Source organism: Thamnophis elegans, chromosome 5 (assembly GCF_009769535.1).
Source record: "Thamnophis elegans isolate rThaEle1 chromosome 5, rThaEle1.pri, whole genome shotgun sequence".
NCBI classification, from domain to species: Eukaryota; Metazoa; Chordata; class Lepidosauria; order Squamata; family Colubridae; genus Thamnophis; species Thamnophis elegans.
Genome location: NC_045545.1, coordinates 6,946,082 through 6,971,285, shown reverse-complemented (window position 1 = coordinate 6,971,285; position 25,204 = coordinate 6,946,082). Strand labels below are relative to the sequence as shown.

The following is a 25,204-nucleotide window of genomic DNA, read 5'->3' as shown; positions in this document are numbered from 1 at the left end:
GCATGAAAACTGTTAAGAACCACAAACAGGAAGTGGAAAATCCTCCAAAGACGTTACAACTTAAATTACTTTGGTTTTTAAAAATAAGCTAGGATTTTTGTCAAAGTCCTAAATATATTAAATCTCCTTAATATATATATATATATATATATATATATATATATATATATATATATATATATATATAAATTTATATATATACATACATACACACACATACATACACACACACACATACACACACACACATATACATACGCACATATATACATACATACACATACACACACATATACATACGCACATATATACATACATACACATACACACATATATATATATATATACAAGGTATCAGCATGTGTTCCTGCATCAGTTTCTTGAAGGTGTTACGCTTCGTTCTCTTCAGGCTGGTCTCAGTGAGACATACAAGCAGGATTTGGGTATCTCTCCTCTCTGTAAAATTTGTTGGTCAGATGGATTCAAAGCCTTAACATAGATGCACTTGGCCAGGAAGGTGAATTTGGTTGATATTGGACTTTCAAATCAGTGTCTGACAGGTTTTTTTTTCTTTTTTTTACTAACACAAATCATGTGTTGAATACACATCCTGAACAGTACACTTTAAGTGCATTATTCTGCTAATTCTGTGTAGTGTGAGCCTAGATTTTACTATGGGCTCGAACACTCTACCTTCATAAATACAATTTGATACCACTATGCTTTGGATGTTTTGCATTAAGGACCTCAACACTTGAACGTACAAACTCAACTCTTAAGCTGATAGCCTTGATGATGTCAGTGTGCTCTGTACATGATTGCCACTTTTATTACTTGACAGGATGAATAGCTGTTCAATTTCGAACCAAGGACAAATGAGTTAATCAGCTTTTCCTACTATTTTATTTGTAAATTACATATGTAGGAGGCATGACAGGCTAGTGAATACCCTTGTCCAGTAATTCAAGTGGCAATTCTTGCTCTATAGTGGCCTTTTAAGATTGTCACAAGTAACACTTCAGAGCCAAGGGGTTAGTCCTGCATTTTCAGGACCACAGTACAAAGGAGAGAGCTTTATACAATTACTGATGTGAATTTCTCTAAAAGTGTATATTTTTGTGTCCAGTTGTATTATTTAAGTATTCCTTTGTATAAAAATGTGTATAAAGTATTGTATAGTTCAAAATGTTTTCATCTTGTGCTGTGGTTATTGCTTAAGTTTTTTTTAAACTTTCACCACGGTTGAATAGAAGCTGAAAAATTGTAAATACTCTGTTAATAAAAGTTGAATATTTAGTGACTTTTAAAAATTGATATACTTGGTATAATATACCGTCAATATAGTTGATTATACATCTTTCATATCACATCTTTTATATCTGTTCTAGGTATACATATATTTTCTATCGTAAGAATTGATGTAACTAGAAAAACTGTTTCTGAAATTTAGCACTTGTAAAGGAGCAAAAAGTGTCAGATGAAAGATGGAGAGCAGTAATTGTGATTACTGAAGGAATTTTTTTGGACAGTACATATATTTATTCCAATTGCATAGTGCTAGCATGGTTTCTCTGGGTAACGTTACAGCAAATATATCTCAATTTTGAGTAATAAGAAAACAAAGTGCTGTAGTTTACTCTGTAGGGAGTAAATAACTGATTCTTTAGAACAGTGTCTCTCAACCTTGGCAACTTGAAGATGTCCGGACTTCAACTCCCAGAATTCCCCAGCCAGCATTCGCTTCTGGGAGTTGAAGTGCGGACATCTTCAAGTTGCCAAGGTTGAGAAACACTGCTTTAGAACATTCTAATTAATCCCATTTCACTGTGGTTTTATTGCAGTAACAAAAATACTATGACTTAGATTCAAATTTATTAAACTTCCTTTTGTATTGATGTAGAAATGTAAGGGGACGCTGGGATTGTCTTAATTTTGTTTTCTTTTTACTCCTGAGATCTTTCAAAAAAAGGCTGGATTGATATATACAACAAATGAACTCTTAGCAAATGTATAAACTTATTGTTAATAGAAATGTGGAGCATGGGTGGAGAAAGATTTGCATGAGCTAGTAGTATTAGCATATAAGATCTTGATGTTAATTCTTTGTAGTCACTATACTTCAGGTAGTACTGACTATATGGTCTGCTCTGGACTTTTATTTTAATCTTCACTTACATTTGAGAAATCTGGTTGAAATATCTTGCCAGTTACTTTGCAGCTTTGTAGAAAAGCACTAAAATGTTTCTTTACCAACAAAAATGTTAACATCTAATCTACTTACATCTATTACATTTTAGAGTGCGCTTTGATAGAAAATTAACCATAAAATTGGGGCATTCATTCATTTAGTAAGTGCCCAGTCTTCTAGAAGTGTTTGGACAAGGCTTCTAAATTAGGATTTTATGTGGGCAAAGTTAACCTCTCCATTATTGAGCATGGAGTTTTCTCTGCGTGTATGCATGCAAACGGAGGGAATTTTTCTGGTCAATCAGAAATTAATCGAAAAACTTGGTATGTGTTGAAAACAGCTCATTTGATGCTAGACTATTCTCTTGGTCATGCTTTAAATGCTTGAGAGCGTCTGGAAACATAAGACTTTGTCAGATCTATAATTTTAGCAGCTGGGTTTATTAAATCATGACGTCTACCCACAAATTACAGGCTATTCTCTGCTTAAGTTGGATCTGGTAACAATTATATAGTGCTCAGTCACATTCCACTTAACTGGTGGTGTGTGCTTTTATGAAACTGACTTTCTTAAATTGGAAAATATTGTCTATACAAAATTACTGATATGAATCAGGTGCAGTACGTGTTTAAACAAATCCATTGACTAATTTTTGCCTATGCCAATAAAGTGCTGGTTATAAATTAGCCCTATGTGGCTTGGCACTAAATGTATGAAATACTATTCTAACAGATACCTGAACTAAAATCTTGAATTATTTTGTGCTTGCCATCTTTACTGGCAATTTGATGAAAGCATGTTAAATAGCTGTCAAAACTGCCAAAGATAGCTTGCTGAGTCATTTATGTTGTAAGTGGTATAAAGCTTATCACCAGCCAGATACCTATTTTTGTTATTTATAAGTAAACTTCGTTGTTACTAGCTTTTTGGAACATCACTTTATATGATAGGGGAAGGAAACTAATTATATATTCTGATTGAGGAACATAAAAATTCTAATTTGCCTGCATATCACCATGTCACTGGAGGCAATTTTTCAATTGTAGGTAATTGGCACCTTAACTACATGAATATTTATATATCCCCTCTTATACGCTATTTCACAAAACAAGCCACTTTCAATGGTGCCTCCAACACGAATGGGAATCAAGAAAGGAATATTAAGTTCCTAATATGAAAGTTGCAAGTTTGCAAGACCTGTCATTTTTCTGTAATTAATACCACAAAAGCAAGCTTTAATCTAGACAGTGATGGCAACTCTTTTTCTTACAGCGTGCCAAAATTGTGTGCACACGTGAGGACAAAAATGGCCTCCCCCGGTCTCCTGGAAACGGATCGTTTCAAACTTCCGGTTGGCCCATTCAGGCCGTTTTTGCCCTCCCCAGCCTTCAGAGGCTTTCCTGAAGCCTGGGGAGGGCAAACAGTGCCTCTCCCAGCCCTCCAGAAGGGCAAAAATCCAGCTGGCATGCTGATGGCTGGCAAATATGGCTCGGTGTGCCACCTGTGGCACACGTGCCATAGGTTCACCATCACAGATCTAGACTTTGGACTAAGTTCTAATAGCTATCATGGTGATTCCACTCAAACTTATATGAAGCAGAAGTGTTTAAGGGAGGGAAATAAAGACTGTCCTCTAGTCTTCACTTTCTAAAACCTTAACTGTATAACAAGTGTTTCTTTTTCATATTAAGATTGATTTATACTCTGGACAGAAACTAAACCTTTGTGTATGTAAGTTTTATTAAAATGAACAATATATATATAAACACTACACTGATTATAGACAAATATACACATTTTACACTGCAGAGAACAATTGTGCAATAACACATTTAAATGATTTGTTATTTTTCACTCAATATACAGAATTACAAATATATGTATATACCAAAAAGCCACTAGCTAAATCCAAACCACAACCCTTAAATACCTTGAATCTTTTAAACCCAAGCAATGGAAGGGATTTCAATTCACACTTTAACCAAGTTTACATGTTAGATTTATCTAAATGTATATTTGACAAAAATTACAAGATACTCAAGAGCAGTTCTGTTGGAAAAAAGTATGAATGTAATAAAATCCCATTAAAGGAGATTATATGGGGCTATCTTTAGATTTTTCCAGCTACAATTATGAGGTTCTTAAAGCATGCTAAAACTTTCTCTGCATTTCATAAAACTTAAAACTGCTGGACTATGCCAATTTTTGTTGATTTGATTCAGTTAGAGGCCCCATTGTCCCATTGCAAAATGAAATCGCTCCTCCAGCTAGAAAGAGATGTGATTTTTATCTTTCCATGCAGCACTAGTATATTTCTACATCTTTTTCCACAGGGACCCGTATCGTCAAAAACAGCAAGAACATGAGAACCTCATTACTCTTACAGTAAATAAAACTGGACAGCAGAGTATATATAAGACACTGTACAGAAATTTCCCCACATTCTATAGACTGATGTTATGTAACATTGAAACATATTTTCCGGCAAATGAAAACTGGCAAATGAAAATATTTTACAACTATGTGAGCAGACCATCTAGAGTTGAAAACATTTGAATAGAATAAGTACAAACATTTCACATTCAAAGCAGTTCTCAAGTAACTCTTAAAGCAAAGTGGTTTTCATGTTTCTACTGAATAGCAACAAAATAAACATCCTGTTAATCTTTGATATCTGATCACAGCTTAATGTGAGTATGATGCAAGAATTCTAGACATAACATTTCAATTTAAATATATGTTGCAAATAAAATTAAAATAAGCATTTGTTATATTTTGATAGCAAACTATAACTCAATGACAAAAGTATGTTACAGTGGAGGAAAAATTGGCCCAAAATATACCAATATTCAGCAATAGTTTTAAGTACTGTTTTCTAAACCCTGGACAAAATGTGCCAATATGTTAACAAAGTAACAACACAGGAATTCTAAAATTCTGTAAACCCAAAAACAATGTTGTTTGTGGCACTAGTACTGCATTCCTAAATATGTTATTCATACTGGTAGTTCCATAAAATTACAAAAAATCAATTTGCAAAGCTTGGGTTCAAATGTGTTCCGAAGGTAATAAAAAGAACTTGCCTAAGCCAGTTGATATTTTTCTACCAGCATGGTTAGAAACTAGAAAATATTGTTTAAATTGTTTCATTTTCAGACATGGTCATATAATAATTTTATTTATGGCCAAGACACCTCAATAGTTGAATGGCAAGTTTGCTATTCAAGCTGGAAATGTGTAGTTTGGCCATGTAGAAGCATCATTACATAATCTTTAAATCTATAAATAATTGGAGGAAATTCCACTTAGACACAATTTTAACAAATCTGTACACTCTTTTACATAATCATCAAAAACTGCTGAAAGAATGAAAGCTTATGCTTATTCAAGCTGCCAAATATAGATTCAGGAGTCTCACACCTTATCCCATCTGCCACAACCCACCCTGAGATTGCAGTATTATATAGTTAGAACAATAAGGCAGATCTATTTGCATTGCATTGAATTTAAACAAAACTCCCTGCAGAATCATCTGAAAAATTAAGCTCCAAAATTCTGCAGACAATTCTATTTGTGTCAGGTAAATTCCTCCTTAAGCCTTCCAAAATTTCTTCACTTTTGAGCCCCACATTCCATAGCTTCTGGCATAGAAACAACAATAAGTCATTCTTATCAGGTAGTGCATTTTTGAAACCGAAATCAAATACCTCGTATATGCAAAAATGCAAATGAACTATTAGAGAACAACCAAATAGAATCTAGACATCTGTCCATTAGATAATTTCATTTTGTAGAAAAAACATAAGTTTCACTTTAGTACCCAGAAATCTATTTAGTAAAAATGTAATGTTGATACTTCAAAAGGGAAACAAATGTGTGTAACTGATAATGTTTAAAAAAAATCAAAATTATTGTAAACCTTTAGTTACAACATGCTATCCAGGAAAGTAGGCAGACGTTTTAGGTGGTGCTGCAGGCTTGCATGGAATCTGTGCTTTTTTTGGTGCAGAGGACTTCATATATCCTGCAATGATAAAAATCGATCTTGAAATAACTTACATTTTCAGATATTATGAGCAAATTCTTTTATTGTAATTAAATATATGCATATATTTATATGTGCATACATGTTTACCTGTGTTTTGAGTTGTGTTTTGATTGAGTCCTCTTAAAGGTATGCTATCTTCCCTTTTCTTTAAATACTTTGTTTCCAATCCCAAGTTTTCACCACTGTCAAAAGAAAATATTACTTTGTATGCACTCATCTATTTTAGAAGTTTCCCAAGTTTCCCAATGAAATTTGTAAGAATTTTAAATACAATTCCAGATTTCCTATGAAGTACTGTATTTAAAAAACAGCAAGCTCATGAATGCTAATCTCAAAATCATATCCTGAGGACATAAATTCCTACATTCAACTTAATTCCTTAAGTTTAAATGGTATATTAATTCCTCAAAAGAGTTTGTCTCTGGAAACCTGCTTTTTCTGCTAACAGACTATCTCACCTTCGTAAAGCCCATATCATACATAAGCAATATCATTTGGGATGTCATACAAGGTAGAAAAAGAATGACATTTTTTGCTATTAGGAGCTATGTTCCTTTAAGAGATGGCATTCTGCTTAGGCTCTGGGGAAATGAAAACGGATCTACTCCCTGGAAAAATTCAGTTCTTTGCTTTTAGATGCTTCTCCATTGATCTATTTTCCCCTAAAATTTACCGTAGGTACTATATAATCTCAATCACTGTTAAAATTCACCAGATATATTCTGTTTGCCTGAAGGCATTCTACTAGTCCCCTCCCAGTTATTCTTAAAAAAGAAAAAAAAGATGGGATTTTTTCTGTACTATGGGAGGGGGGAATATTTTCTCAATTTAAAGTTATTTTTCTTTCAGATATACAGGATATAACTTCATAGTTCATTCCTTATTAGAGGAGTAACTTAAATTCTTAAATATGGCTTGCTTTAACTGCATTTCATTCCTGTTAGACTTTCCACACTGATGCATTTAACCCTTGCCTTGGTGGCTTCCACACTACCTTAGAGTGGAGAAAGACAAATTCTGACATAATGCCATAGGAGGAAGTAACTATTTTCTTGCATTTAGAATACTGATTATCTCTGGTTGCTTTCACTTTACATATTCATTCAACCCTTTGGCCTCTACCCCAGATAGTTCTGCTTCCTCCAAATTCCCAAGTTTGCCTTCCTCTTCAAGTCCAAATGGCCTTTCCACCTTCTCTTTAAATACTCCTAGTTTTTTCCTCAGTTCCACTCCTCTCCTGTTCAACTGCTTACTTTTCTTTATTTGCTGAATGACCTATCAGCCCAGGAATCCCTGGCTGGGCATCTAAACATCTGTTCGTTTCTGAGAGCTGCACATTGAAGTGAACCTGCTGGAAAAAGATTTTTTTCAGTATTATATTTTTGCCATTTTATGTATCAGAGCCTTAGTCATACAATATTGCATGTAAGAAAAATTATACATATTGTTACAGAAATGCTTAATGATTGAACAGTATAAATTGTCAATATATTTATTTAAAGCAGAATTAAATTAGTTTCTCAAAGAGTAGTAATAAATTGTCTGACATCATCACTGACATCTTTTTTACAATAAATCACAGCCATAATACTATCCATATGGTTCACTCATGGAACCTGCCTGTCTTTTGCATGACAATATTAGCTGTTACAAAAATGAATGACTTTGTTTTACCATCTATATCAGTGATAGCAAAATGTTTTTGGCTCGTGTGCCAAAAGCAGGGAGGTTGTGCACGGGCATGCCATACCCATAATGCTATGCATACCACCCCAGCGCGCATGCGTGCACAACCAGCACTCTCCCCAATTTTTGGCATGTTTTTTTCACCCTCCCGGGCTCCAGAGACTTTATAAGAGCCTGGGGAGGGTGGAAACAGCCTCCCCACCACCACCCCCGGAGGCTTCAGGAGCTTCTCTGAAGCCTCTGGAGCACGAAAAACTGGCCCTACGGGCAAACCGGAAGTTCAGGAATGGACTTTCGGTTTGCTTGTAGGGCCTGTTTTAGCCCTCCGGAACCTTCAGGAGCCTTCAGGTTTCTTTGAAGGCTCCGGAGGGCAAAACCTGAAGTCACTTCTTGAACTTCTGGTTTGCCCGTAGGGCGGTTTTTTGCACTTCGGAAGCTTAAAGGAAACCTCTGGAGGGCGAAAAATGACCTCAAAAAAAGGCCAAAGTAAGCTGACCAGCTGACAGGTCAACACCTCACGTGCCCTGACAAATGGCTCTGCGTGCCACAGGTTCGCTATCACGGATCTATGTACTTGCACAATCATTTTGCCAATAATATTTTAAGCAGTTGGAATAATATTCTACATTAAATACAGATGGCCCCACTCTGCCTACTTTTTCTAAAGTTTAAACTCTCGGCTTTTGCTTCAGATACTTCGATTCTTTGGTAGAATTTGTTTTATCTATTATATTATATTATATTATTGACTTATGTAGATTCCTTTTTCCTGTATGCTGGCCTGAATTATTTTGAGAGATTGGCTATATGCATATCGATTGGGGGATTATTCTGGCCATTCAGGTCTATACATAAGGAACTGTATGACAAACATAAGGAGTCTTTAGAATTTTTTTTCATCACCGATCCCTTATGCTTTTCTCCACAGATGGTATTCACCCACAGTACCAGAAGAGAAGGATTTTGTTTTGGGCAGAAATCAATAAAATTGAAATGCCATGACTTGATACAATGTAACTTTTTAACTTTATTAAAAATAAACATCTTAAATTCCTTGCCTTTGTTCCTGATATTTGTTGGTTGGTATTTTTGGCAGCAACTGCTTCTGGGAAGCTTTGGAAAGCAAGCAAGGGGGAGATGGGATAGCTCAGTCCTGAGTTTAAAGACGTAATCCTATTATCAACCTGTTAAAAAAATAAATAAAATTGATTCATACCTGTTGTCTTTGTTTAGGCAAGCATAGTCAAAGTTCATATATGCTACTATTATATCACACTTCGTTTTTTGCCTAGGTCTAAACTTAATTTGCTTGAAACTAAGATCTTCTGCTTCTGTCAAGACTGGTTTGAATCCCACACTGAAACATTTGCTCTCCTCCTCTGACCCTATGCAGAAGTTCACCATCTATTGATAGGATAGCAAAAGAAGCAAATGGAGGGAAATATACTAATCTCAAGCCTCATATTTTTTATCTGCAAGAAGAGAAATTGCTTGATTCCAACTAGGCCCCACGAGCCATCCATTTCTGAAGAATTTATGCAAAGTGTGCACTCCCACTAAAATTTGTCTTCTTAGAAATTAAACTATGAAGGACAGCAATATGGTATCAAAGATGAATACACAAGATTTTTACTATTACCATACTATGAGGAGAGCTGCCAGTTCTTGAAACAGTGTTGCTAGAAGGAGAAGTTCCTAGCATTTCTTGCTTCCTTGTCAGCTGAATTTCATTTATTGTTTATTCAGCCATGTGATCACTGCAAAGAAACAACACATTCCACTTTTCATTCCAATTATTTTTAATTTTAAAACAAAATCATAATTAAATTCTGAACGTGTCTAGATAAGACTACTCTTTTTTCAATGTTAAATTTATATTTGGGACAGTGTTAAAGGGGTTCTCTCCCAAACAAAGATTTACAGAATTGCAGTCTTAGTTTTAATATGATTAGGAACTAATAAATCCTATGTGACAAGATGGAACTTTTATGTATCATTGTAAATTATTCATTGCAAGGGAAACAAAATAAATGCATGAGTTGCATTACTACAGAAAAGGGAAATGAATATTAATATGTGCCAGGAGGTGAGTCAACAGGAAGTTCTTCAGCTGGACAGACGTGGGGGGTGTGGGCTCTCAAGAGCCTCAAATGAACCCTGCCAAACCAACTTCAAGGTGCGTTTGGACCGGAACCCCCCCTGGAGGCGGGAGCGAAGAGGACAGTGTCTCATTAGACCCAGGGGGAGGAAACAAAACCCTTGCAGGTCGGATTTGTCTTTTGAATTGGAGTCAGGGCGACAGCCTATAAAAATGGCTGACAAGACGCTGAACTTCTTGTCAAAGCAAAAGGAACAACAGGAGAGTTCGGAAGAGTTGAAAGGCCAGTAAGATAATTTATCTAACCTACAACCATAAATCAAACCTGGAAAAGGCAAAGAAATATTGAGAACATAAATAATATTGATGGTCAGATTGGGACTTTTCCAAAAAGAAAGAAAGAAAAGGAAAATGGAGGGTTGAAACACCAGCCCCCCAAAAAAGTTATTTACTCGAAACAATTTTTGGACACAAAGGAGGAAGCAGAGAAATGACAAACCCACTCAAATATACATTTTAAACTTGGTTTTGGATTTGAAAAAGAAACCAAACACTTTGAAAGATTTATTCTGTTTGAACTTTTTCCAATTGATAAATCTTAACTCCAAAAAAAATACGCACTTCTTACTGATAACTGATGGCCTAACTTTGACTGTGGGGGAGGTTTTAATTAACTAACTGCCATAAATCAGAACTTTGAAAAGCCTGTTTTCAAGTGATATATTGTAAGCAGCTACAAGAGACCGGACTTAAGGGAAAGAATAACAACAGAATAATAACGGAATCCAAACTGGGAAATACAAAGGTTTTTTTTTCCTTTCTTCTTCTCCTTTCTTTTCTTCGCTTGGCAAAAGAGTAAGATGGCCCCAGCTTCTCTTCCAGTTTGAATTTAAGGTGGTCCAGAGTCTCAAAGTGGGATTTGTATAACTAACTGCAATTTTGGATCTGGACATTAAGGTAGAACAAAAAACTAAGATGGCCACCATCGTTTTTCCCCATAGCAATTGAAGCAGACAAACCTAAGGTAGAACAGAACTCTGAAATAAGAACTGTATAACTGTATAATTAACTGCAACTTTGGAACTGGACATCATGGAAAACTGGGAATTTGAAAAACTATGTGGAATTTAAAGAAAATACAGTAAAATCAAGCCTAATTAGAATTTGAATCCAGAGAAGCAGATAGCTATAGAAGAACTCAAAGAAAAAGGGGGGGGCAAAACATTGAAGGGGTAGAAGCAGAAGAAAATAAAAAAGCTGGCAAAAAACTCCTTTGGTTCCGGCAACGGTATAGGGAAAATTGTGAAAAAGGGGAGGTGTTCCTAACAAAAGGGCAAAGAAAGCTGACAAAGTGATCTTGGAGGCTGTTAGTGGTATAAGGAAAATTGAAGCAGGAGCTTATCCCACAACAAAGGGGAATATAAATTATTCCTTTGGTCACCTGTGGAAATTTGAAGAGAGTGGATATCATAAAATAAAGAAAAGGGAGAAGACAGGAACAGAAGTGGGACAAAAGACTTACCAGGAAAAAACAGATAATTAGAAACTACTATATGGAAAAATATAAAGTTAAGATAAGGGCTTTATTCCTAAATATGATAATAAATGGATTTGCTATCTGATTGAACATGATAATGGAAAGATAACTAAATAAAGTTAAAATATATGGAATAGGGATAAATATGAAACTGATGGGGGGGAACTTGTAAAGCAGAGGTTTGTGATCTACCTTTTTAACATGATAATCAAATTGAGTTGTGAATTGAGTGAATATGACACTAGAAGGACAACTAAGCATGGGGCAAAATCTATGTAACATGGACATATATAGAACCTTTAAGATGATGAACAAAGTGAGATAGTTACTGCTTGTTACTTTAAATAATACATAAGGGAAGTGTAATGAACAGTGAAGATTGTCATCTAGAGATAACCAAGGGTAATCTAATTCAAGGTATAGAAAAAATGGAGAGGGAATATGAAATATACCTACATTGGGAAACTATTGGGATAAAAGACAGAATCACAAATTGGGGGCATGTAAGGATGTATAACTATATAAAGATAATGATGATAATAGCTGGGAATTGTAACCAGGTCTACAGCTCGACCAAAATTAGGTTGGGGGCGGGCGGGCGTTAAAAGCACAATGACTATATATGTATATTTTTCTGTTATATCACTTTTTTTTTACTAAAAAAGAGAAAAATTAAATATGCATAGTGAAAAAGAATTATAAATACATCAACATAAAAGGGAGCTTGTTCAGAAGCTGAAATACACCAAGCAAATGAGATGAAGAGTGGGAAGTAGGGGAAAAGGGGTAAGGGAAGAAGGGAGGGATAGGAGAGATGGCAAAAGGGGGGGGGAGAGGAGGAGAGAAATGAGGAGTGGTAAGGGGGGGAGGAGAAGGAGAGAGGAGGGGAAGTAGAGAAGGACAGAGGGAGGAAAGGAGGTAGGGAGGGGGAGGAGAGAGGGAGAAGAAAGTAATGGATGAAGTACAAATATGGTGTATGGAGAACAGAACAGCCAATAATTGGTTTTTGGGAGTTGTTGGTAAGATGGATTGATGTAAACATTTAATAATACAATATGATGTTGGTTATGTAATAGTATATATGTGATTATGTTATGACAATGGAAAAATTAAAAACTTAATCAGAAAAAAAAATAAAGTGCTAGGAGGGAAAATAAAATGGCATCCTTCAAAATCATTCTTCAATATCCCTACCCTCAAAAATCCTCCAAATATTTGAAAAAGAACTAGTCATCTTTATCTTAAAGCCAACATTCACAATTGTTGCCTAAACAAATAGATAACAGAGAAAATGCCTAGCCCAAACCTGATAATATCTCCTAATAAATTCTATACATTAAAATATATACTGTTGAAAGAATTAGATAGTAGTTAATGCAAGAAAATCACATACCATTTTCATTTGTTTTGAGAAGATGTTTGCTTTCTTCCAGCTTTTGTACTGTAGCTTCTAATTGTTCCTGCAATTTGCATATCTGAAATGTTTTCATATTATTAGTTATTTGAAATATTTTATCCATATCAATAAAACAATATTCAAAATTAATCTCAGAAGACACTTCTCCTAAATAATAAACATCATTGTATAAGTTGTTATTGAAATCTAAATAAATAAATAGGTAGGTAAATATATAGGCATGTTTGTTTTAAAGGCCATAAAATAAAAATACTTCAGAGTATTTCAAAGCAGCTGGAAGCATCTAATTAACATTATCTGATCCTAAAAAAGTAAAACAAGGTTCCAGTCTTGCTCATTCTTGGATGGGATACCACTAGAAAAATCCAGGACAGTAAATAAGGTTGAGAAATTTTTTTGTGGGGGGGGGAGAATTCCTTAATAATAGTAAATCATTTTGCTAGGAAACCATTTTTCTCAAAGAAACTTGAGGACATAATGTGATTAAGAAATGAGTTAAAACTGAGAAAATCTTTATTTCATTCCAGAGAAGAGTGTTTATAGGAAAAAAGAAATTAACTCTGATGAAAGGAAATCTTGTTTAAGCATTTATTATATAGAAGCAAGACTTTTAAATTACCTCTTGTTCTTTCTCTCGAAGAGAACTTTCTACTTCCCGTAATTCCTTTTGTTCTTTCTGTAGTTTTTCTTCCTTTTCAGCCAACAGCTTTTCTTGCTGAACTGTTACTGTGTTTTTTAATTTCAGCTTATTCATTAACGTTTTTACATCGCCTTGCAGTTTCTTTATTATCTCATTGGCCTGGAAACAAAATTACAACGTACTAAACAATGATAAAATGAAACCAAACCATAAACATAAGCAAGAATACTATGTTTAAACAAACCTTAAGGAACTCAGTCGACAGAGCTTTCAGTGAGGCTTCCAGTTTTCCTATCTGAAGTTGTTTCTTTTCTGCATTTCTTCCAGGTTTGCCTTTTAAAGAGAATGTAATGTTAGGAAGATTATGTAACAAATAAAAAAGCAAAATTCTGCATGGATTGTTTCCAAATATACAAGGAGCTGATAGTTCTGCAAATCCTAAAATGTGGTCTGTAAAACCAGCAACACTTTGAAAGTTCAATGTGTTATTAAACAGCAATACGTTCTACAATCTATCATTTGGGGGTGGGGGAGGAAGATGGTGCATGCAATGTGTTGGAACTTCTAAGCACAGCCCAGTTCTAGTGAACCATATCACTAGTTTGGCAAAGCAGTTTCAGATTGTCAAAAATTATGTTCTATGTTAACACTAAAATAAGCTACTTTCATTTTTAAAAAAATAAAAACAGACTACGATGCCACAAAGGTTCTACTTTTCATATAATGTAAACCTTATAGGTAATACACAGAGATGCTCTACACTGCAGAGCTGAAATCAAAAAGATGCCTACTTAAATAAGCTATGTTTTTTTCCTTGGCTCCCAAGATAGCCATACAAGTTTTGAGTTGAGGCAGAATGTGATAAACTGCTTTAAAATAGCTGTGACTACTCAGTTTCTTTCCCCTGGAATCATGAAGCTATCTAGCTTTTTAAAACAGGTACTGACAGGTATAACTTGCATGTTCATGTCTGCGCCAATGGATCTTTTTATTGTCAGATCAGATAGCACATGCCTAGTCGCATGCACTTAGCCAAACACATAACGTAACATTTTAGATCATAATGAACTTTAATGACTACATTTGTTACAATAATGCTATAGGGAAAATTCTAGGAACCTTTTGCTCTTGTGTGGCTTCTAATACTTCTTTTGTCCTGGCAATAAGCTGGTCCTTATCTTTCATCTCTTGTTCCAAAACAGCAACTCGCATTTGCAGTTGGTTAACTTGCTTCTCCTTTTCATGGCATTCAGCATCTAAGGTAGTATTCTCCCGACGTAAGGATAGAACTTCTTGCTTCATTCTCTGGCATTCCTTATCAAATGGAAAAACAAAGCATTCTAAAGTATTTTAAAGATTTGAACTTGATTTAAAAAGTAAGGTATACGCTGCAACAACTGTTTAGATCACATAACTGTATTATATTCACCTATTATAAAGTGGAATATTTGCTGTATTTTCAACTGCTTATAAACTACACAATTAGAAATTGTAGGTCATGAAAATCAGATCTTTAAATAGACACAAATTGGCAAGTGTTACATACATCTTCTGCACTCGATAATTTTGCTTTAAGTTCCCTGACTGTTGAATCGCCTTTGTATCTCCTTCCATTAAGTCTTTGTTAGCAAGTTCCAGTTCCTTCAGCCTGTTCTGTAGTTGCTGGGCAGTTTTCTGATGCGAGTTTTCCAAGTCTCTTTTCTGTTGATCATTCTGTTGCTGATAATGTGCTTGTGCCTATGAAAATAGAAAATGTTTTAATAATTCTTGATTTTAAAATGAATCATTTGTTTTAAACGCTGTATTGTTTACAAACCTGCAGAGTTTTTTCCTTCTCGTTTGACAATTCCTGAGTATGTTTACTATTCAATGATGCTATCTTGGAGGTCCATTCGCTTCTTAAATTATCTAGTTCTCTGCTCTTTTCTGACAAAGCCTAAGAGAAAAAAGCATAATCACTAGGCTTTCATATAATGCTAGAATCTAACTCTAACACTGTTTTATTAAAGGACCACACTCATGTCTTATTTGTATATTTTTAAAAAATATAACAATATAAACATTGATCTGTATGCCTTCACAATCCCATATTAAGCTAAATTGTTTCTTTTTAAAAAAAGGATTGTAGCATATTAAGACATAAGTTTCCTCTAATGAATTAGGTTTTCACCTCTTTTATACAGAGGTTCAGTAATACATGTTCCATTAGCTTTATAGCTAGATACTCTTGATAAAACAAAGTTAAAATAGCTAAATATATTTATTTTGATTTTCTGTAAATTGGGGTATACTGAAGCGTTCTCTTTACCTGCTGTGTATAATGCAGCTGTCTTGTAAGGTCCTCCTCTGTTCTGCTAAGTTTTTGTTCCAGTAATAACTTTTCTTCCTATAAACAAATGAAAATTTCTCAGGCAATATTTTCAGTCTACAAAATGATTAATTGCAATTAGTAGTAGATATATCATCCTGGACATTGGAGGACTCTTTTGTCAGCCAATGTACATAGGCTTATACTATAAGATTGCCTTATTTAGCACATCATTTGCAAGCATATTTATACTACAGAAGTTGCACAGGCTGTTTGGTTCTTTTTCTAAATATTTGTAGAATATTCATTTTAAACTAGATAAAGGTGAAATATTAATTTAGACTTCTGTAACAAAGGACCTTGGATTCAACGGATAAAATTTTCATATCACTGCAGATGTTTTATTTGATTTAATGGACAGTAAAAAATTAGACATTCCTTACTTCTCAAATGGTCTATTAAACTAAGATTTCATTGTATTGCTATCAATTACTTCTAAAAATATAAAGAATGTTAAAGCTAGGATATTAGTGAGTCTTAAATTCAATAGCCATGTGCCATTTAACGTCATCTTTTACTTCTCTTAATGACCAAAAATAATTATTGCCAAAAAAACCATGTATGTATGTATGTATGTAACTGAAACTATCATTTTACCTTAGTAGATTTGAGGCAGGATGCCAAAATTTCTTGATTTCAGCATCATTTCCTGGTAAGAATTTTAGTGATAAATGGGTAAGATGTTTAAATGGATTTGTCTCAACCACATTTAGAAATGAAGGTGTGTGATCTAAACTAGATCCTGAAGAAATCAGCTGTAGCAAAAACCTAAAAAGAAAAAAATATCACATATAACAAAATACTTAAAGTTACCCTCTCAAAACCCTGCCTTCTCGAAAAAGGCAAAGCTACTTATATAACCTAAGGAACAATGGGAAATCTTTGCTGATGAATATTTTTCGTAGACTCAAACCCCTTTCAGTGCACTGCTAAAACTCAACACTATGGTTTTTTGTGATTTTAGAATACAACAGCCGCCCCCAGGCCTCTCCTTCAACTAGCTCAACCACTACCAATGAGTGTCACTTCAAGCCCCATGCCACGATCAGCTGTCCCAGCATTATACCACAACCCCCCCCCCCCAGCTGCTGCCATCCCAACATCACAGGGTGAAGCTGCCCTTTGGCACAAACCCGCAGCGGTCAATTTTTGCTGCCCTGCATCATGGCATTCTTTGCAGTCAATGGCAGTGGCACCTGGGCTCAGGTAGAGGCCTGTGACCTTCAGCAGACTCTCCCTGCCTCTGCTGCTCTAAGCCTCTACTTCAGTCCTAGAGCAATTGGCAAAGCTCCTGCCATCAAGGAATACTGCCTCAATCTTCATACTATGGCCAGCCAACCCAACACTGTGGCACAAAGCCTCAGCCACTGCTGCAAAGCTCCAGCTACCTAGCTAAGCCACCCCAGCTCTGCAGTGTGAAGCCCCAGTGATAGCCACCTACTCTGCCCTGTGCTCTACTGTCCACGGCTGACCTTCATTGCCTTCTTCCTACCGACAAGGTGTGCCAGTCTGGCCCTTTATGAGGCAGTTGCAGCCTTGGGAATGCCTTACAAGATCTTAGTAAGGAGACCTGCAGCTTCAGGAAGAAGGCCAGCAGCTGCTTGTGAAGAACCAGGTCAGGTACAACTTATCCGCAGTGGGAGGGAGATGTCAAAAGTCATCTATGGATGGCGGGCAGTGGAGCACCGGGCAGAGTGTAGGGTGATAAAGTACAGGATAGCCAAATGGCAGAATGAACGGGAGTTAGGCAGGTGGGGTAAGTTGAAGCACACCCTGTAGTAGTAAATGCCAAGTGCCTGAATTCTGACCATGTGGCTACCGGAGGCTACAAGTAACTGTGAGGACCAGGCGTAAGTATAATATGATATGCCATTATAACTTTGAACAGTTGCTGAACAAACTGTTAAGTAAGGACTACCTGTAAGATAGAGATATTGCTTCTGGTTGTGTTTTCCGCCTAAACTACCTCATAGTGCTAATATCCAGCCCCTAAAGAAGTAATAAATACGGGCAGCTCTGAGCCATCAAAAGGATTTAGAAGCAAACAAATGCAAATGATCCTATTGTCTCTCCTTTTTTAATTTTAGTTTTATTTACTTGAACTTGATATTCTAAATAATGAGATTGATTTACAAACGCTATTTATATTATTTGATTGAAAATGATATAAAGTACAGTTTATGTATTACTAACCTTGGGATTTCTTTATCTTGTTCTTGGATGCAGTGCTGAAGAAGATCTATAAATCTCTGAGGAAAAGCAGAAAAATCCACCAGAAGACTTTGCTGAAGTTTTAAACTACATAGAAAAAATAAAAAAATAAAAAATTACATTTATCAATGTAATGTGTGCTAAGATCAGATAATTTTCAAAACATTTCTTTCAAAATCCAAGAATTCTAAAGTGTTCGCCCCCCCCCCCCAAATCACAATTTTCTTATGACCTTTTGGAATGCTACCACAATTTATCTGTCACTTCAATTAATCACTTATTACTGCAGCAATACTCATTTCCCTTTCTAGCATTATTTATTTTTAGCCCAGTAGTTTTCATGTAACTCCTAAAACATGATCCTGAAATAAGGGTGCCTCTCTCTTCGAAATGTTGACAGTCTAAATCAGTGTTTGTCAATGAAACTTGGCAATATTTAAGATGCCTGGACTTCAATTCCCAGATTTCCCCAATCCCTATGGTGGGAAAATTCTAGGAATTGAAATCCACACATTTTAAAGTTATCTAGTTTGAAAAATATTGGCCCAAATAGATCCATGCTTAAGGTTAGTATTCATATTCATGCAAAGAAAGAACAAAACTAAACATATCAAACATCAGTGATGTTTCCATATAAGTACTGAGTTATATACTTTACATAATCCTAACAATATAGAGATTATTTGGTTATTTTTATAGCAAGATTATTACACCAATATCTTTTATTACTAATGCTGGATAGTGTACTTACAAGTAAATCTATAAAAATCAGAACATTCATGAAAACCTACCTCTGAAAATCTTCCTCGGAAATAACAAGATTATAAGGAAAAAGGATCTGAATCCTCAGTTAGCCGAACAACCAAATCCTGAAGGAAGAGAATGTGAATTTCAAAAAATGTATTTCTCTAGAATAATTATTTCAATAGTACCAAATGATACTAAATCATACAATTCATAAAATGCTTTAAAACATCTATGCAACATACAAATCCTCTGAGCATCGCAAAACAATAGAAGTATGAAGTCTAAAAGCAATCCTCTTTCCTAAATAATTCAAAAGAGAGGTCTGACTGCAGAATTGATCCAAATCTGTCTTTAAAGTGAAGGTAAAGTGATAGAAGCCTCCTATCTGATCCATCAACTTTTTTTCCAAGGGCCAGCTCATTTTTGTGGGTCTTTCCCATTCTACATCTGAAAACAGGCTTATCAATACTGTAGCTTTGATCCTTTGTTAGCAAATAACATGCTATGTTTACAAGTTCCAATTTATGGATGTTTTAATTGAATTGTTTTAATAAAATTTATGATAGGATGCAGGTGTAGAATGAGGTTTGGGAGCTTTTGATCAGATTCCACTCTTTTACCAACTACAGTATTAAAAAAGCCCTTTTGGAGATAACATGTTTGGGAGTGGAAGCTACACTAGTGTGCCATTATGAAAGGCGAGTAAAAAGAGATATGGCCTAGGACTGGAAAGGCAAACAAAACATTGATAATCTTCATGGTGCTATTGAAAGAGAAGAAGGGCTCCATAAGAACCTGGCCAAGAGCAGTACAGGAATATAAATGCCAAGAAACAATTTGACATCAGCATTCTTGAAGAGGACTAGCGTTAAGAGGGAGATGGTTAAATGGCGCTAGTAGCCTTGAGAGCCACACCAGTGGTGGGGCCTGGAGAAGTCTAGCTGCAACATCAGTCCAACAACCATATTCACCTTATTGAGACTGGAAGTTTCCACAGTATAGCTGTAGTTTGTTTCAATAAAGGGAAATATTTGTAGCTAAGGGTTGAAATGAGGGGTCCTTGGTGTTCTCTAAGGTTGATTGTTTTGTTGTATCTGATGATATTGCCTAGTTGGGTAGTGAAACTTCTGCAAGAAAACAACCAAGTTCAGTGTAGCTAATTCTCCAGTGAAAGATCCAGGAAAGTCAAAAACAGTAGTGCTCTAAGGACATCACAGAGTCTAGGTTAAAACATTTGCTGTTTGAAAAGGAGGAGGGAGAGTTGGCAGAGAAAGAGAATTTTTATGTGTGCCTTTGAATCAATGTTTACTCCTGGCAACTGCCTGGACAGCTCCTGCAATTTTTTTGGCAAGATTTCAGAAGTAGTTTGCAGGAAACAAGAGATATAGGACATAGCAGAACAAATAAGATATTCAAACAGTAATAAAACACAGGTGCAATTATAAGAAATAAGGCATAGATATAAAAACATAGGAATAAGTTATCTAGAAATCTAAGAGAACTAAGCATAATGATAAAAATAAGTACAACACACACACCCAATAGCAAATATTTTGTGTACTAAATCCTCCTCTGTAATAAAGGAAATAAAATTCACCTCTACTTGTGATCAGCATCATTCCTCAAAACCTATGGTTGTGGGACTGCTATCAACAAATATTTATCCCAATCAGCTAAAGACCCATAGAGGAAATTTACGTGGTAGTTAACATAAATTCTTTGAAGAATCCTCACGTATTATGTTGCCTATCACTTTTTCTATTGTTCATTTAGCCCATTTATGCCTCGTCCATTTTCTAAGTTTATGGATGAATAAATGGGGATTTAATTTTATAATTAAAACTAGCATTTGAATGAATGGCCTATATTAATCAGTGAATCCTTGGTGGATTGGAAACTTAAATCTGTATCTCTCAGGAAAGTCCAAGCCTCAGCTACTACATTCTGCTAGCTATCAGCTTGTTATGTATCCACAATAAATCACAATGAAGTGGAAAAATTGTCATTGGAAACAGAACAGAAGCAATGTTCCAAGTCTGGAACATTGCTTCCCACAGAAAGGCTCTGGAGCCTGGGGAAGGTGAAAAAAGCCATGGCAAAAGCGGTGTGTGTGTATGTGTGTTGCTGATCGTGCACACACAGGGGGGGGGAGGGTGTCACGCGCATAACATTATGCTTTTGGCATGGGAGCCAAAAAAGGTTTGCCATCACTGGTATAGGGTTTCCAGCTTGATCAGGGAGTTAGACTAAAAGACCTCCAAGTTCCCTTCCAACGCCATTATTCTGTTATAATATTCCAGCTCAACATATTTTGTATATTTTATTAGATAAGAAAAAAGTAGCTTTCTCAGGAGACAATTACAAAGTACGAAACTACTAAATAAATGGGAAGGGAATACATATGAAAATTAGTCATAATGATGTAGTGAAAGATTGAAAGCCAAATGAAAGATTGAGAGGGCAAATTAACATGGAAATCTATGCAAGAGTATTGAATGAAGCGTAGAAAAGACACTGAATGAATAAAATGTTATTTGGAAATATATTATTTGATTAGGTTGGCCCCACTTTGGTCTCAACTTTGCCAATGTACAGTTATTATCATGGAATATTACTTCCAAGTTTATAAGTTTTTTGCTGTTCTGTAGTGACATATTATTTTTCACAATATTTATTTTGATAAATGATCAAGAAAATCTATTGTTCATGAAGTCATAAGCTAGGCTAGAGTTAGCAAATAAAATTCTAAGCAGGGTCATTATTGTAAAAACTGAAAACAAAAGCATAATGAGGGAAATACAAACCTTTCTATGAATGGGATTTGTTGTTGATTGCATTTCAACACTCACTCGGACCTTTATTCGTCTGCAAAATACATGGAAGTGCATTCAATATATTGATGTAAGTAACAGCAATTTATTCTTCAATTGATAAATGAAATGTTGTATTTTAATTCAAGTAAAGGTGATCCATTAAGAGAATTTGCACAGAATTATATCTATCATAAAATCAATATACCATGATTGTCTTAAAGTCAATCTTTCCTGTTAGCTATTCGGAAAGCCCTTAAAATATGGCTCTACAAGATGTTTGCATTGTTTAGATGAGTGTAATCACCTGCAGTTTTTATTATTATCGCAACAACAGAATTGTATCACAGCGAGTTGTTTGGCTGGATTTGGCATTGATTACTAGTCAGGCCCCACCAGGGGCCTAGGACGTCGTAACGTATTTTCGTAATATGCGTGCAGATCCAAGCAATGCGGCTTTTTGCATTTGACTGATGGTGATTTTGTCAATTTTTAACTGTTATTGTTGTTATTATTATTATCATCATTATTACTATTATTATTACTATTATTATTATATCATAGTTTATTGATTGTTATATTGTTCTAATTGCTGTTAGTTCAACATATTTTGTATATTTTTAAAAGAAAAAGATTCATTTAGAATCATGTTCAATAAGATGAATAACTACATAATTCACTAAATCAGTTATGATTCTCTATATCACTATATTAATCACCACTCACACCAATCAGTTTTATTAATGCAACTTAATAACTAGACATTACTTCGAATGAATAACAATATTCAGACAAATATTATGACATGAAAATAGTATCATTCATGTATAAGGAAGACAAACTTTAAAGAACCAACAGGTTTGCAAGAAGTTGGGAAATAAATTTTCCTTAGAGAAAAAATCAAAAGCCCAATGAGAGTTGAGACTGGAGAATTATGGTCAAAATATTCCGAGCAACAATCTTGCACCTTTTACCATGTTTCTAAGGGGTTGTAGTTAGTTCTGAATGTTATATGTAAGAAGACTGCACAGTCCTACATAATCTGAAATAACAATAAATTCCACCAAATTCAAGGTGGGGATGCCTGGCTTCACCATTTATTTTATGAAAAGGTAGGGGAAATTATTATTCATGATAAATAATCAGAGTCCTTCAAAGATGAGTATATAGCATACAGCATCAGATGAGAACTACACTTCCAAACTATATTTTGAACACTTTATCATTATTCTCTTCCTTTCTCCAGGGTTGCAGGATTCTACTCTCTTCTTTCTTTTTTAACCACTGAGTGAAGTCACCTGCCAGTTTGGGATACAACAACCTCAGTATGCTGATAATACCCAACTATAATATTTTGACTCCAGGGCAATCAAGTAAGACTGTCAAAGCTCTATCCCAGCACTGGAGGTTATATAGATCTGGATAGAGAGGAACTGCTTCTGACTTAATCCTATGACGATTGAGTAGCTGTGGATATTTGTCCAGATCTGGGGATATTCCACCTTTGATCTGATCCTTTGATCCTGCTTCAAGGGTGATAAACAATCTGGGGGTTTTGCTGGACTTGCAGCTCCTGCATCCAGCTGGTATCCTTCTTTCCTATATCGGGGGCTATGCTTCCGACAGTCACTCATACTCTAGTTACATCGCAATTTGTCTACTAAAATACTCTACATGGGGCTGCCCTCAAAGACCCACCCAGAATCTTCAACTGGTCTAGAACAGTGTTTTTCAACCACTGTGCCGCGGCACACTAGTGTGCCGTGACATGGTGTAAGGTGTGCCGTGGGAAAAACACCCGCCGGGTGTTTTTGCCTCGGGACATCTCTGTGTCCCGAAAGTTGCTTTCGGGACACAGGGATGCCTCTATTAAGTCCCTGCGGCCCCACGTTTACTTTAAAAACCCGGGGACCGCCGGGAGGTAGCGCACGCAGGGACGTCACTGATGTCCCATGTGTGCGCCCATAGTAACAATCGCGGAGGACCGGAGCAGCGAGGAGAACGTGCGCTGTCAACTTATTTGATTCCTATTCAAGAGAATTACTTTATATATAGTCAATATAGGCACAGAGTTAATTTTTTAAAAACATTTAAAACCAAGAGCCAAGGTGGCGCAGTGGTTAATGCAGCACTGCAGGCTACTGCTAGATCAGCAGTTCAGCGGTTCAAATCTCACCGGCTCAGGGTTGACTCAGCCTTCCATCCTTCCGAGGTGGGTGAAATGAGGCCCCAGATTGTGTTGGGGGCAATATGCTGACTCTCTGTAAACCGCTTAGAGAGGCCTGAAGGCCTATGAAGCGGTATATAAGTCTACTGCTATTGCTATTGCTATTTTCTACTGGTGGTGTGCCTCGTGATTTTTTTTCATGAAAAAAGTGTGCCTTGCACAAAAAGGTTGAAAAACACTGGTCTAGAATATATCAGTATGCCTATGTAAAATCTCTGCTTGGCAAGCTGCACTAGTTGCCAGTTTGTTTCTAGCTGTGATTCAAGGGGCTACCTTTGTTACCTATAAAGCCCCTACATAGTATAATGCCCAATTACCTCAGAACCACCTGTCTCCCATAACGTTTGCCTTTAAAAGAAATGTCTAGCTGCTGCATAGAGACAGACCATACATTATAAAACATCAGCATGGATCATAGGCGACTGGAGCGCCAGTTAGAAAAGAATAAGCCACGGTATCCATCAACTTAACACGGTGAAGAGAACAATGTGTACATTTCCAGAATCGCCTCCTCAGCCTATTGAATCCGGCAAACAACCACGCTATACACACCCTCAAGCTCGCAACAGTTGTTTTAAAAAAGCCTCACGATCACTCCCAGCGGCCCAGCAGCCTGAGAGAAAAAACCCGCGAGGCAATTTTCATTCGTGACCGTTGTTGGTCGGCTGCTTTTTTTTTCTTCTTCTTTCTTTTCAAAATCGTGAGGGGGTTATAGAAACGCTCCTGTTTTTCGAAAAAAACTATAGCTTCTTGTTTTTTTTTTTGAAAGGTTTGGGGCAAAAGTTTTTTTTTTTTAAAAAGCGTGTGAGGGTGAAATGAAAGAAGCGGGGGCTACTCCCGGTGAGAAGTTCTCCAGGCTGGTCGGGGGGGGAAAGCCAACCGTCCGAGTCCCCGTCCTGAGGTAAAGGACGTGAGGGCGGACGGGGGGGGGGGCACACTCCCAAGGCAGGAAAAAAAAAGAGAAAGAATTTCCTCAGTCTTTAGCCGACTGCGAAGACCCAAAGACTCCCGTTCACCCGAAGGAAGAAAAGCCGCGCCGGCCGGCGCCTCACCTCTCCTCACAGCCCTGGCATTTCACCTGCACGGGCACCAAACTGGCCGAAGAGGCTCTCCCCCGACGCCATCTTGCGCTTTGAGTTTGGCGCCCTCCTCCCGCGGGGTGGGGGGGCGGGGCGTAAGGGGGGAGGAGCCAGGAAAGAGCGAGGCAGGAAGGGCGGGGGGAACGAG

General features: G+C 36.3%; 1 protein-coding gene across 1 annotated transcript; it reads right to left on the bottom strand.

Moving 5' to 3' along the window:
* Positions 1-5,803: 5,803 nt before the first annotated feature.
* On the bottom strand, positions 5,804-25,124 carry SASS6 (SAS-6 centriolar assembly protein; the record flags this gene model as incomplete). Its single annotated transcript, XM_032217697.1, is given in 22 exon segments — positions 5,804-6,212; positions 6,324-6,418; positions 7,490-7,587; positions 8,981-9,106; positions 9,562-9,656; positions 9,659-9,679; positions 12,951-13,032; positions 13,594-13,773; positions 13,859-13,935; positions 13,938-13,947; positions 14,734-14,928; positions 15,161-15,225; positions 15,228-15,351; positions 15,431-15,550; positions 15,923-16,000; positions 16,580-16,605; positions 16,608-16,750; positions 18,176-18,280; positions 18,985-19,020; positions 19,022-19,062; positions 21,745-21,805; positions 25,030-25,124. Coding segments are annotated over 22 exon segments (1,962 nt in total), but the record flags the coding sequence as incomplete, so codon positions are not given.
* Positions 25,125-25,204: the final 80 nt, after the last annotated feature.